We start from the raw sequence: 13,799 nt of genomic DNA, 5'->3' as shown, positions 1-13,799 counted from the left end.
AGAGAGAGAGAGAGAGAGAGAGAGAGAGAGAGAGAGAGAGAGAGAGAGAGAGAGAGAGAGAGAGAGAGAGAGAGAGAGAGAGAGAGAGGGGTGTTGGGGAGGGTATGGCTGATAGATCAAGAGACTCTGTGTGTGTGTTCTTGGTCACAGTGTGAATCAGTTTGTCAGACAAAAAGAAGCCATGATTTCAAGCAGCGGAGGAGGCGGAGGCGGGATTGGGGAGAGAAAGGGGGTTGGCAGGAGGTTGGCCGAGCAGAAGAGGAGGAGGGGCAGGGCAGAGGCTTGGCTTGGCTTTTTTCGGGTATTCTCGGGAGCTCAATTCGGTCACAGACACAGGATGGGGATGGGAGGCACCAAAAGAACAAAGGCAGGAAACCCTGGGTGGAAGCTCAAGGCCCGCATGAAGGGCCAAGGGAAGGTGAAAAAAAAAAAAGGCTGGACGCGAGAGCGTTAGCGCAATGGCTCTTTTGGACATCAACTTGTTCCTCATGAGTGAGCTCTGGAGAAAGGCTGGGCGGGGGGGGGCAGGTCTGATGCTCCTTGCCAGCTTCTAGTTGTATTTTGAGATGACGGCCTGCACGCGCTGCACAAATGCCGGAATGGTGGTCATGCTGTCCTTGGCGCACTGGGCCTGGCATTCAGCCTGATTGCCCGCGTTGGCGCAGGAGTTGATGCATGTGATAAATTGGTTCTATGGAGCATGAGGGTGTGATCAGACACAGTCCTTTGGGTGAGCTGGACAGATTCAAGCAAAAAAGGGATTCGAGGCTCGAGGCTGCAGCCCTTGGATCTGCGACGCCCAAGCATGGGCCAGAAGCATCATTCACTCAATTGCAACCAACCTGCAGGGAGTTGAGCTCATTCTGGATGGTCACGGCGACGGCCTGAGTGCCCTGACCACAGCTGGTCAGGCACTGATGGTAATCAGCCGTCTTGAGCGACGTGTTGCTGGCACAGCGAGCGCTGCACTCAAACTCCTTGCGCATGACTTCGCGAGACTGAACTTCGAGCTTCTCCACGGCATCGTTGACGCTCTGCTCGAGCTGCTGCACCTCGGGAACGTTGGCCATTGTCTACAATATCACATCCAGTGAGTTTCAACGTCGATGCAAGTGACGGAGCATTTCCAGTGTCGCCAGCGCCGTGCACGTACTGTTGGTCTGGGTGATAGTTTGATCCTGATTGCTCGCGACGGGGAGGGCAAAGCGGCAACTACTATAGCAAGACGACAGCCAAGTGTCGTGTGAGCGTGCAAAAGGGCAAGTGGTCGCAGAAACGCGGGCGGCTGCACACGTGAAGACCCTGCTTCAGCAGTGTGCCTTTGTGTGACTGCCAAGGTGCACCCCGCTCCCCTCAATGCGCGCCATGTTCTCTTTCTTAGTGTTCAAGGCCGCATTCACTCGGTCACACGATGCGCTGCCGTACCGTCACACGATTCGAAAAAAATGGGAATGACCAAGGCGAAGCAGAGACGAACGCCTGCTGAGCGAGAAACGACAGGATGGATCCCAAGACGGCCAATATGCAGAGATAGGCAATGGTAGGCTTTTCGACACAGGCAGAGATGCAAGCAGGAGCCAGAGATTGTGATGACGCTTGAAACAACTTTAGAGAAGCTCTTCTGCTCAGAAGAAAACCAGAGGCATAAACGCATAAAGACAGTACCAATCGAAGAAACCGCAATGAAAAGCAATGCACACGTGTCTTCTTTTGTCTTGGTGCTTGTGTCAGAGAAGAGAACAGAGAGATAGAGAGAGAAGACAGAGAGATGAAAGAGAGAGAGCTGAAAGAGAGATAAAAAGAGAGAGAGATGAAAGAGAGAAAGAGAGATAAAAAGAGAGAGAGATGAAAAAGAGAGAGAGAGCTGAAAAGAGAGAGAGATGAAAAAGAGAGATGAATTGGTTTGGTTGATGAGCAAGGCATAAACAGCAAAGGCAGAGAGAGAGAGAGAGAGAGAGAGAGAGGGAGAGAGTGATAAACAGCAAGAGGCACAGCAGAGAAAGAGAGAGAGAGAGATCGGCAGAGACCAGAGACAGAGACAAAGACAGAGACAGAGAGAGAGAGCCAGTGAACAGATGATACAGGGAGGAAGGACAACTGGGCCGAGGGGGATGGCGAGTCGAGGTGGTGTGCCGGTGCGAGGGAAAAAAGATTGGTGCCGGCTACTCACGGGCTCTGGTGAGACCTCTCGAACATCCAAACGAGCTATTTGGCTGTCATCAATGACCACCACATGCAAAGTGATTGTCATCGCCCGAGGCATGGCTCACATTGCAGGCAGACGGCACCAACTGCTCGAATGCCAGGAAGGGGTACTGGAAAAGAGGGTTCGCTGGATTCTTTGTACGTTCAAAACGTACGCCCGCCCCACTCTGTTGAATGCCTGTCGCAGGGTAGAATAGTGCCCCGGGGCAAGTTGGTCGGTTGTCTGAGGTTTGATGGTTTGAATATCACTCAAGACTCGATTCACAACACGATTCAGGCTGCAGTGGTGGGATCGACACCAAAGACCTGGTGCCAGTCACGATAAACGCTGAGAACAAACCGGTGGTACTCATTGGCCGTTTCTTTGTCGCAGCCAAAACCCTCGTCGCGCGTACACCACACATCGTTTTGGCCGCGCTGCTGCCCGGCATGCGCAGCACCCCAGGTGTTTGTTCCATGAAACAGCTTAAAGTAGAGCCAAGGGTCGTTGTTCAATGAAGTGTGCGAAATCTTGTTCTCCCGTAGCTGGTTCCAAAACTTGGAGTCCTCGGCTCGCCCCAGGCTGGGGTATTGTAGCTCCGCAATCTGGGAAGACTTGTAGGCCATGATGGTTCCGTGCAACCCTTGTGGGTCTGTTTTTTTTTGCCGGGGCGAGAACGGGTGGATGCAGTCATGAAAGATATTCGCACTCGCTAAAGACGTAGGGCCTCCTCGAGGTCGTTCAAGAGTCAAGGGGGAACAGGCGGCATGACTTACTGGTAAAGCGCCAAGTGCTGTTGAGCTGCATGTACAGGTTATACTCGGCTGCCATGTAACCCACCAGGGCGTGACGCTTGAACATGTTCTCAAGTTCTAAGCGAACAAAGTGCGACCCACGCCAGTCTAATGGCATATGACCGCAGAGCGCACAAAGTTTCAAAATGAGCCACACAAAGCAAGCGCACAGGGGTAACTGGGCTGGGCATCGTCAAGTCATGCACAAAAAAAGAAAAAGAAAAAAAATAGAAGAAGCGGGGCGCCATGAGCGAGCGCACCATCGTCGTCCCATTGGACCCACACCGCCCCCAAGGGAACGGCATTGATGGCAATGTTGCGCAGGTCTCCCAGTACGAATTGGCGGGGAGGCACCCGCAGTTCGACTACGCATGACCTCTCTCGAGGTGGCTCAGGCAACTGCCGCGCACGGAGCCACTCGCTGGGACCGTCGACCATGCTATACTCTGGCGAGTCATTGACAACGATCAAAACCTTGCGGTCATAGGTCTGGTTGAGGAAACAGTCCATGGACTTGCGGCCCAGGTATTCGTGGTAGAGGTCCTTGCCCGTAATCATGAGGCCAAAGACAATCGGGTTACCCGGTATAAAGCCATCCTCTGGCTGCCGAACGGGGTCGTCAAGCACAATCTGATAGCCAGGCAACGGGCTATCTGCATTGGGTGCCTCAATCACGCTAAAACTAATGTCCTCACAATTGGTCGTGCGGATGTTCACATTCTCAACAGGGGCAGCCTGAACAAGCCCCGTCAGCCCCACCAGAGCCACCACCCCCAGGGCAACGCCAAACCGCCGCCGCCACCGTGCTCCATACGCCTTCATCATCAAGTCGCCGCCGTTCGTCCACTAACTGTTCGAGGAAAACGAACTTTGTTGATGACAACTTTTTCTTACAATTTAGCCGTTGTACAAGTTGTTGTTATCCTGATGCACTCATGATACGCCATGGCGGCTTGGCTTCAACGCTACGGCGGCTTGGCTTCTTTGGCTTTTATGCTGTGGCTGCAACGCTATGGCTTTGATGTTATGGCTTCAACGCTATGCAAGATCATACTCTTAAGTCTTCATTTTGATACGACACGCGGCACGACAAGGGCTAGCATGTGCTACTGGCCACAGTTGGACAAGGTGTACATTGTGTGGTGTGAGGCGAGAGAGATGGTGCGCATGAGCGGAAGCACTGCTGTTGGCGCTTGGGCCCTTGGCTCTGGGGTCGTAGAGCATGGGGCTGGGGCTCAGACGCTCGACTCTCGGGTTGAAGCGTGCGAATCATATGGAGGCGGTGTCGGCCCTGCTTCAAATGCAATGCTATCATAGCTTGGTGGAGCGTCAAGGTCGCCATCGCCGAGGTCATCATCCCTGTCGCTGTTTGCGTCGCTGTCGTCCAACTGGACTTCGTACCAGGGTCCAAAAAGCGGCTCAATCACGGCTGGAGGCGGGTGGACTATCTCACGTGCGCGTGCATTCCCAGATGTTCCTGTATCCTGTAGGGGTCGGTGCGTGCAACGTCGGAGGCACTGGCATCGCCAATTGCCCTTGCACAAATTCTACGCACCCGCCAGGCACAGAAAAAAAAAGTGTGGGGGGGGGGGATCACGCATGGGTTGGGTCGCGATAAATCCTCAAAATTGCGCCCTATGAAAGATTTGGTGCCCGGCGCAAACGTACCCAACACCCCAGCGTGAACAAGACCAAGGCTGCAAACGCAAGAGTCGAGACCAGTGTGTCCAACCACGACGGCGTCTCGCTTCCACTCCCATCCACCTTGAAACAACCATCACAGGCCTGTACACATTTGCGAGCGCGGGAGAGAGGGTTCGCAGGCACGTGAGAAATGCCCCCGAATCAGGCCCGCGTCATGCCTTTGGGCCACACCAACCTCAGCATCGTAAGAATCCCGTGTCGCACTGCACAAAGAGTCAGTCATGGGCTCAGGCACCATGGCCACCGGGTTCCGGGGACAAGACGGGACATCCACGGAACAGTTCAAATCGGCATCGGCAGCGCATTGATAGCCCTGGGCCCAACGTAAACGCTGCAGCACGCATGCTTGTGCAGCTACGTGAGCCGGTTGTACACATGTCTGCGAGCGAGCATGCAGCGCCAGCAGCTGAGCCATCCTCGATGTAGAAATGGCCGTGAGCTCCGATGTCCGAAAATCCATTCCCACCACCGCTACCAGAGTGGCTGGAGTCGTGGACTCGTCGAACAACGCTTGGGCAACTGTGGTCATCTATCCACACCACGGTTCAGGATCATGTCCGCACATTAGCCACGTATGCACAGACCTTTGATGTGGCCAACTGCACGATGAGCAAGCCAGCGCCCTACCTACCGTGCCTGGGGAGGCGGCGTGAGGCTCGAGCCATGTGGGCGTCGAAGTGCCACTGTGCGTCATTGCGAAAAAGTCGTAAAAGTGCACCATTTGCTGAATCAAAGCTGTGGTGTTGCGATCCGCCACACGGCTCCAAACCCCTCCGCCAGCACAAGCCATGGCTGCCGGAACACTGTGCGAGGCTGCTGGGCCCAGACTATAGGTCCACAAATGCGGTCTCTGACCAACAGCCGCTTCCACAGCAGCGCTCTCCATCCGAACCATCTCCGCCAGGTCATTGCTCGAGGTGGGGCCAACGCTGGGTCGACCGTCCTACACCAGATAACCAGGGCCATCTCATCAGGCGTGCTTGCTCCACAAGGACGCCACGCCATGCCAACATCAACGGGACGACAACTCAATGTCACGCACCGTAGCAAAGAGCAAGGCACGATGGCAACCAGAAGATGCCCTGGTGAGCCGCAGCAAGGCATAACCTTCCTGCACAGCCGCCTGGTAGTTGGTCTCGCCACTGGGGACGACGGACGCCAGCAACTCTATCATGGCATCAATGTTGTAGCGCGTTGCCTGCACCAGCTGATTGGGCTCTTGCCCAGCCACACGAAGCTGTGCCACCCGACAACATCAGCACCACCAGTCGGAAATGGTGGGCGGTTCATGGACGCCAACATTGCGCAAAAGAATCAGAAAGCCAACCAAACAACGAGACAGGTTTGCAATCCTCGCAGAGGAGCGCGATGAAACAAACATTGGTTCGCACCTGGTAGGCATCGTCATTGAAAAGCACCACGCCAAAGTAATCTGCCAAGCTCAGTGTCTTTAGAACCTCCAGGGCGGCACGGCGCAGTGCATTCTGTGGTTCACAGGTCAAGCAGAGCCGTCATGGCCGCCACAAAATTTGAGGGACCACACAAACACAAACACAGTGGACGTGCACGTCACAAGCCGCAGTAGTACGAACCATCCGTCCCTGCTCCACCATCGAGCCCGAGACATCCAAAATCTACCAGATTCAAGCATAATTGAGGTTGATTCCAATGCTCTCGCTCACATATCCCCGTGAGTAGGTCACGAATAGACGCACCAGCACCACGTCTTTAGGACCCGAGGCAGCAGCTGCATACCACGGTGTGAAACGCGGGTCATCTAGTTTTGTGCAGTCCCAATAATTGGTGCAGGCCCCGATCGGCAAAAAAACGAGTGAGGACTTGAAGGTGCCAAGCGCTCTGGATCAGGAAGCGCCGGCAATAACACGACGCACGCACATGCATAGCATGTCTCCTGCGCATGCCCGGGGTAGGCGCGAAAGACGCCTCGAGGCGACGCAGCAAACTGCCACTTGAGAGCAGCTTCCGTGTTCTCCTGGAGACGCGTCGTGGCGTTACCGACGGAAGGGTCTGGAATACCAAATACTGGATGATCGTTGTCGGGCTTGACATCCTCGAACAGGCACATGTCTCGCCGAAGCTCCATGGCTGAGCGGTCTGGCCCGTGTGGGTTCGACACGGTGGTGACCGTAGAAGAGGTGAAGCTGAGGAGTCTGTTGGTGCCGTTGGTGACGCTAGAACATCCACCATAGCTGGTAGCACAAGACTTGTCGGCCAGCACCGACTCGCAGGCCAGTGCCACACAGCCTGTGCAGATCTACGCAGTACAATGGACCGCGCGACATGAAAGCAGACCAACCCACTCGAATCACGCTTCCAACCCACCAAGCGACATAACTCACCTTGGAGCCGCACAGCATGTCGGTCCAGCTAGCAGCCAAGGCGGAGCGCAGATTCTCAAGCAGCGCCTCCTGCGCCGTGAGCACGGCCCGCATCCGCACCTGGGTTTCGCCGATTGGGGAAGTAGGCGTTCTCGGCGCCATCGAGCTGCTAACCGGAGGAGCAGAGGTGTTTTGGGCATGGCATGTCACGATCCACACAAAGAAGAGCACAACTACTACCATGGATAACCCTGCCCAAGACCGGCGCCGGCGCCGAGACCAGCTCGAACAACAGCCGGTTGTGACCGCTGCTGCCATCTCCCCGAGATCGAGGCAAGCATTGAGACCGGAAGACGAGAAGAGGAAAAAAGAGGTGTGTCAGAGCAGAAGCGCGCGTATGATTCAAAGGGGCATCCCCTCTGCTGCGTTAAATGATCACGCAAGCAAAAAAAAAATAATATGGATAACGTTTGATTGCGTCATCTCTTCTGTCTTTTTCTGTCTTTTTTTTTTTTTTTTTTTTTTTTTTTTTTGACTGTCTCTCTGTCTCTGTCTCTCTCTCTGTCTCTGTCCCTGTCTCCCTCTCTGTCCCTGTCCTGTCTCTCCCTCTGTCTCTCTTTGTCTCTGTCCCTGTCTCGCCCTCTGTCTCTCTGTCTCTCTCTGTCTCTCTGTCTCTCTCTGTCTCTCTCTGTCTCTCTCTGTCTCTCTCTGTCTCTCTCTGTCTCTCTCTGTCTCTCTCTGTCTCTCTCTGTCTCTCTCTGTCTCTCTCTGTCTCTCTCTTTCATGTGAACAGTGAATTGTTATGGGAAACTTCTAAAAACCATAATGCAGAAGGCTGGTTCGCATGTATGTAGAGAGAGACAAGGGTAGGGGGGGGGGGGAGACTGTCGCTGGCACCCAAGTGAAAGTTCAAAGAGTCACCAAGCGCTGCCACGCCGGTCGATTCGAATACAGTTTCATCGCCAATAATAATGATAACTTATGAGAGGGACGGTACACACAACATCAGGCTAGCTACTCGGGTCGCCCTCTAGCATGCTCAAACTCGGCTGATGGGCTTCATCGTAGGGCTGCTCGAAGCGCAGGACAGGGGGGGAGGCACACGTCGGAGGCAGGAAACAGTCTCTCTGGCTCAGCGGCTGGTCCTTTTCTGGCTGTGTGTGGTCACTTTCGGCTGGGCTGAGAACATCGCGCAAACTCGCATGCTGGCTCTCACTTAACTGCTCGTGACTAGCGTCAACAGCAACATTGATTCCTTCAAGTGAACCTGCATCGCATAGTAACCCTTCGACTACAGTGGAAAGCGCGGGTTGACGCAGCGGCAGCGGCGGTGGGACTTCCTGGTAAAGTGGTTCATCAAAGTCTCCCTCGCCGGCATGCGGATTGCCATTGTCCGGGGTGGTGGCTGCACACTCAGCTGCCGAGTGATCGTGCTCGTTGGTGCCATCATGGCTACTTGCGCGCGGTGTTGGGGTCTCATACATACTGTCAGTGGCGACGCTTGAGGGTCGCGATGCCTCAAAGGACTCGGCATAGGCATACTCGACCTGGGTTGCCCGTCGTGTCAACGCCCCACCCGAGGGCGCGTACTCGTATTCGTGCAAGTCATGAACGATGACAGCCGGTGCAGACACCTCGTCTGGCTCGGCGTACTCAGGCAGCTCAACCACCGGCGCATCGTCCAGCGCTGCGTATTCCCCAAAAGATGGAGTGCTCAAGCTTGTAGAAGGCCGAGGCGCCACGGGCGGTCCCGGCAGCACGCTGCTATCCGTTCCACTCTCCCACGCCGACGAATTCGAATGCTCAAACCCAGGTAGGTACGCCACCCGAAGGTGGGGGGCCGTCACCATGTGTGAGCCGGCGAATCGTCGCTCCGACAGTGGCGTGGACAACGAACACCCATCCACATCCATGCTGCTCATGTCGTACTGGCGGCCAGATACGAGGGGCCGTTGATGCCGCCGCCGTCGCCGCTGTCGCGTCAGGTACACTAGCGCACATACTAGGCATGTTCCCGCAACCGCAGCACCAATCACCCACACGGGCAAGTCGTTTGAACGGTTGCCATTGGAAGCTGCTAGCCAGGTTGACGACGTGGCAACAACGTTGATGTGCGCCCCCAACGCAGCTTCAAAGGTTGCACGGTCTGCTGCTCCCTCTGCCAGCCACGACGCGATGGTCGTGCCTGGGACTGAAGTGAAGTTCGAGTCCCTGCGTCGCACGCTCAGCTCCAGGATGTTGGAGAGTGCACGGCGGCGCTTGCCGTTTGTTTGCCAGTCATTGAGGATGATGTAGCCCCAGTCGGGCAACGCCGACTGCACCAATTCAGATAGACGCCGCGTATCAGCAGCGACGCTGCGTTCCAGCTCCAGCCGGACGACGGCCTCCTCTGCTGGACGCTTGTACTCGGCCACGTCAATCCAACGCGTCGCCACCGCTCGGCCAAGGGTCCCATACAGTAGCTCATAGCGGCCAGGCTGGTACACATCCAGCTCCTCAAGGCCAGACACGGTCACGGTGACCCCTACAGCCGCCACAAAACCAGGTTCGCGGAATTGCGTTCCATAGGGGACCTGGGTGATGGTGGGTCCGCGCAAGACAACGAGGGGTGCTCGCACGTCCACCACAGCCACCAATTGCTGGGTCCATGCCAAATGTCCAAGGGCATCTGCAACAAGATACTCGAGCTGAAAAAGCGTGCCCGCTGGCGCCGCCGGGGTCACATTGCGCAAAGAAACAGAATAATCAACTGGAATTCGTCCAGCCACGACTAGGGGCTGAGGCACCGCGGGTTCGGGCAAGAAGCGCGCTGCACGCACGCACACTGCTGCTTCGAGATGCCCATCAACTGCATCCACGACGCTCAAGCTTGGGAGGTGCATCCCTGGTGCCTCATCAGTATGCCACCAGATCAAATGGCTGGTGACATGAAAGACGGGCGCTTGGGTATCCTGAATGGTGACAACCCGATGGACCGTGGCGACGTTGCCCGTCAGGTCGCGGGCAGAATAGCGAATTTGGTACACGGTCCCGGGAGGGGCAGACAGCAGCACTTGAAGGGGAAGGGCGGTGCTCGAATTGAGCGCCTGGGTCGTGGCTGATGTCAGTGGTGTCCCTATTGTTGTGGAGGACATGGACGGCGTGTCGCTTGCGACATGCCAAGGTTCGAAAAAGGTCGGACACGACCAACCAGGTCCCGTCACGTCTGTCGGTCCCCAAGATACACTCATGATGTCCCGTTGTACAGCGGGTGGTGGTGCTTTCGGGTGGAGCATGGCATCCACGGCGTCCAAAGCGGTGGCCCCAGGGTCTTCCCAGATCAAGGCCGAGTCGTCATGGCGCTGAGCCTCCACGTGCAGGTCCGCCGAGCCGACAAGGCGAAGCTCGGGTGGTATTCGATCGTGGCTGGTCACCGTGACGATGACAATGGTGACATGCCCCACGTCATCTTGTGCCACGTAGCGAACAGAAAAATTGGCTGGGAGTTGTTTTGGCAGCAAAGGTATCATGTCTCCGAATGAGCGCACAAGGGGGCGACTCGGGGTCATGTCATAGGCACAGACATCGTATAGCTGTGGGGCAACGGGTTCGCCAGCGCGAATCCACCAGCGGGTGCCGTTGGTGAGGCGGGTTCCGTTGCACAACGATATCATTGGCGCAGTGGTATCTATGACAAGCACAAGCACTTGCGCCACGCCAGCATTGCCAGTCGCATCCAAAGCCCAGAATTCGATCGTGTAATTGCCCACACGTTCTAAAAGCGCAAGGTTAAGGCACGTTAGCGTGGGGGAAGCAAGAAGGCATACAGTCTGTCGATGGGTAGAGAAGGGGATGCGCACCCAGATGAACAGCAGAGGGATCGGGTAAGACAGCTGCGGCAGCAGAAAGGTTGACGTGTTGATCGTCAACGTACGCCACTGTGGGCAGCACGTATGGATCGGTGCGTGCCTCCTGGACATCTTTATAAACTGCAAGGCCTGCCTCACTTGTAACCAGCTGCAGCTGCTCGCGGCCCACCAGCACAGGTGTCGGCGGCGTAACATCTGTTGGTCATGAGCAAGACAAGTGAGGAGGACAGGAGACGGGCATGGTATGGGGCAGGCAGAGCTGGCCTGGGAGAAAGGGCGCACCTCGGCACCCTCGGTCGTGAGAAGCAGTGCAATTAAGAAAGAGATGACCGGGTGGGCAGGGTTCCTGCGGATGTTCCGCAGGCGGTGTGCAGGGACTGCATGACGTGGCACCCGTGGTTGCTGAAAACGTGCCCGTGCTGCAAGGAAAGCAGGTTGTGCCTATGTAGTGTTGGCGCGTTCCTGCTGGACAGGGCGCGCAGGTGGTGTCTGATCCGGGGTGAGCAGGCACCATCGAGGGTGGGCAGCGACACCCGGTCCGATCATCGTTGGGAACAAGGTCGCCAGGGCAGGGGCCACAGCTAGAGGCGTTCCACTCGGCCGTGAAGCGGCCCGCAGGACAGCGTGTGCAGCCATTGGCACCAAAATACTCGCCGGGATAGCAAGGGCAGCCTCGAGTCGTGCAGGCAAGCACGGCGAGATCTCCAAAGACCAGGAGCTCCTGGTAACCGGTAGATCGGTACACAAGAGTGAATTGGAGGTGAGTAAGCGTCTCTGGCACGCTGGTGGCAAGGCTGAGGCGGGACGCGGGCTGGTTTGGTGCAAAGACCAGGCCAGCCAGGCTTGCTGGTTGCTTGACCACGAAGCGGGAGTCATCAGCACCCTCGGCCAAGAACATGAGAAGACGCTGGGAGACACCCGAGGACAGGAAGAGCGTCACGTAAAGTTCGAGGTAGTCGTGGGTTGACTGCAGTTGGCTGCGATCATAGCTTGAACCGGGTGCTCCAAGACGAAATAGGTAGCGGAGCGTTTGCAGGGTAGCAGAGGCACTACCATTGCCGGGCTCCGCGTGGTAGCGAGCGTCGTCTAGCGAGAAACGTGAAAAGTTGTGAACGACCGCGTCGGCATTGCCAGCCACATTGATGTAGTTGGCATCTGTGAAGAAGGGGCTGTGGTCGTAGTAGTAGTCGTTGTTTAGGATGGGATAGCTGGTGTTGAAGCCGGCAACGTTGAAGATGGTGTGTGTGCCCTGGGCCGTGGTGTCGGAACGCCAGCTGGGACTGGTCAGATACGCAGAGGCGCCCGGTCCCGGTGTCCATTGCGTGCATACGGGCACAACGAGATAAGCCAGCAAGGCTAGCAGGTCCGCCTGGATGAGGCGCACCATGTTGCTCAATGGGCCAGATGCCGTGTACGTTTGGGTTGGCGGGCCAACTCCAAGCAGCCGTCCCGCCGGGATCAACCGAAGGCCCACGCTACAACGAAGGCCCGCGCCACACACTCGCCTCTGGCTTTGCGCTCTTGGACTACGGCAGCGTTTGCGCGACCGCAATCAGGCCAAGGCTCAGCGCGGGCGGAAGCCAGGGCAATTTACAGCAGGCGACCAAACAGAACAGGCATCCTCGCACTCCCCATGTCCAACCCAGGCCTGTGACTGACAAAGATCTCGAGCGAAGGGGGTGAAGAATGGGGAGCAGAGCAGCGGTTCGTTGACAAGCGCCATCACTGCTGTACGTGCATGCATGCATGGAAGACGGTAGGCCCGTGTGTCTGGCGAGTCGGGCTGTGTGGCCTCGAGCGCTTGGTCTGCTGGCGGACGGGAGTCTGGTCAATTGTCTCGTTCTCGGCGTTGGAAAGGGCGCAGACCACAAGCGAATGTATCTCCGTGCCAAGCCGGGGTGCGGCCGGGGTACCGCAAGTCGCTCATCAAAAGGCAGAGGCGGCTTTTTAGTAGAGAGACAGATTGAGCGAGAAAGAGAGAGAGAAAGAAGGAGATGAATTGGTAAGAGCGAAGAGAGAAAGCACTCATGTACATGTACCACATGTGATAACAAGAAAAGAAAGAAAGAGCAAATTGTCTGACAAATCATTTTGTCAGACAAACGGAAACGTCTGACAAGCAAGCCAGTCGAACACACACATGGTGGTTGGTATCACAGTTAAAGCTTAAGAAGTGCCAAGAGCACGTGTTCCAGGTACTGCTCGTGGACGGAATCTCTGCCTTTTGAGCTGGTTTGAATCGATATCTCTGGGGATTTGTCTTCTTTTCTTTGTTGCTCTCATTTTGATCTTTGCCTCCTCAATTCTCTTCCTCATGCTTTTTTTCTCAGTTGTTATCAAAGCTGACAAATACACTTCTCTGATCATTGCCTCCTACTACCCGTTTCTCTGATTCCTTGAACCCATTTGACCTACACTCTTTCAGTTTCTCACGCGCTCTCACGCTCTCTCTCTTTTTTTGTGCCTCGAGTCGCGCGCGCTCTCGCTCTCGCTCTCTCTCTCCTTCTCCCTCTCTCTCTCTCTCTCTCTATCAGACGGAGCGGTCGAGTCACGGGATTCAGGTGTCTTGGCAAGGCGCAGTGCCAGCTAAAGAGCGGTGTGTCCTCCTTGTCGGTCGTGTGACGTGAGGACTGGTAATAGAACAGCAGCAGCATGCAGTTGGACCAAGCCCAGGTTCGTTTTCCGTACTTCATCCCGAGCCGGCGTGCACGCCACGGCGCGCGCATCAGCCCCTCATCTCGCTGCCGCACGTTCATCCAGGTCATCAAGGCCTGCAAGGCCCTCACGGCCTACCTCAAGAAGAACGAGGATGAGAGTCTCCTCGATGAAGAACGCGGCGTTTACATGCTCATCACCCTGGCCGGTGTCCCTCGCAAACCGAGCAAGCCCTTTCGCATGTACGATTGGCTTCCTATTGCACTTCAAGCCC

General features: G+C 56.1%; 5 protein-coding genes across 5 annotated transcripts in view; 1 reads left to right on the top strand and 4 right to left on the bottom strand.

Annotated features, from left to right (window-relative positions):
* Window positions 1–298: 298 nt before the first annotated feature.
* On the bottom strand, window positions 299–1,212 carry MONBRDRAFT_38177 (uncharacterized protein). The gene is made up of 3 exons (XM_001748111.1): window positions 1,154–1,212; window positions 843–1,073; window positions 299–691 (listed from the first exon to the last, which is right to left on the bottom strand). Exons 2-3 carry the CDS (start codon window positions 1,068–1,070, stop codon window positions 551–553), a joined length of 369 nt encoding a protein of 122 aa, XP_001748163.1. The 5' UTR covers window positions 1,071–1,073; window positions 1,154–1,212; the 3' UTR covers window positions 299–550.
* A 1,266-nt stretch (window positions 1,213–2,478) lies between these two features.
* MONBRDRAFT_10406 (uncharacterized protein) lies at window positions 2,479–3,801 on the bottom strand (the record flags this gene model as incomplete). The annotated part of the gene is made up of 3 exons (XM_001748110.1): window positions 2,479–2,897; window positions 2,962–3,057; window positions 3,240–3,801. 3 exons carry the CDS (start codon window positions 3,799–3,801, stop codon window positions 2,479–2,481), a joined length of 1,077 nt encoding a protein of 358 aa, XP_001748162.1.
* Window positions 3,802–4,214: 413 nt separating this feature from the next.
* MONBRDRAFT_10405 (uncharacterized protein) lies at window positions 4,215–7,340 on the bottom strand (the record flags this gene model as incomplete). Its single annotated transcript, XM_001748109.1, has 7 exons — window positions 4,215–4,526; window positions 4,859–5,212; window positions 5,726–5,920; window positions 6,075–6,167; window positions 6,399–6,538; window positions 6,700–6,958; window positions 7,044–7,340. 7 exons carry the CDS (start codon window positions 7,338–7,340, stop codon window positions 4,215–4,217), a joined length of 1,650 nt encoding a protein of 549 aa, XP_001748161.1.
* Window positions 7,341–8,032: 692 nt separating this feature from the next.
* On the bottom strand, window positions 8,033–12,257 carry MONBRDRAFT_10404 (uncharacterized protein; the record flags this gene model as incomplete). The annotated part of the gene is made up of 3 exons (XM_001748108.1): window positions 8,033–10,776; window positions 11,009–11,065; window positions 11,153–12,257. 3 exons carry the CDS (start codon window positions 12,255–12,257, stop codon window positions 8,033–8,035), a joined length of 3,906 nt encoding a protein of 1,301 aa, XP_001748160.1.
* Window positions 12,258–13,322: 1,065 nt separating this feature from the next.
* Window positions 13,323–13,799, top strand: part of MONBRDRAFT_33567 (uncharacterized protein) — a 2,539-nt gene continuing 2,062 nt past the window's right edge. The window contains exons 1-2 of the mRNA XM_001748194.1: window positions 13,323–13,543; window positions 13,631–13,767. Of these exons, the coding sequence (XP_001748246.1) occupies window positions 13,523–13,543; window positions 13,631–13,767 (158 nt within the window). The 5' untranslated portion in view covers window positions 13,323–13,522. The remainder of the gene's footprint in view (window positions 13,544–13,630; window positions 13,768–13,799) is intronic.

The sequence above is a fragment of the Monosiga brevicollis genome, genomic scaffold (genome assembly GCF_000002865.3).
Source record: "Monosiga brevicollis MX1 MONBRscaffold_21 genomic scaffold, whole genome shotgun sequence".
Classification (NCBI taxonomy): domain Eukaryota; class Choanoflagellata; order Craspedida; family Salpingoecidae; genus Monosiga; species Monosiga brevicollis.
This window is presented reverse-complemented; position numbering and strand designations above follow the sequence as displayed.

Coding starts and splice junctions, on each gene's coding strand:
- MONBRDRAFT_38177 (XM_001748111.1), bottom strand. CDS start 1,070: ATGGCCAACGTTCCCGAGGTGCAGCAGCTCGAGCAGAGCGTCAACGAT. Junction 692..842: donor ATGAGCTCAACTCCCTGCAG/GTTGGTTGCAAT, acceptor CATGCTCCATAG/AACCAATTTATCACATGCAT.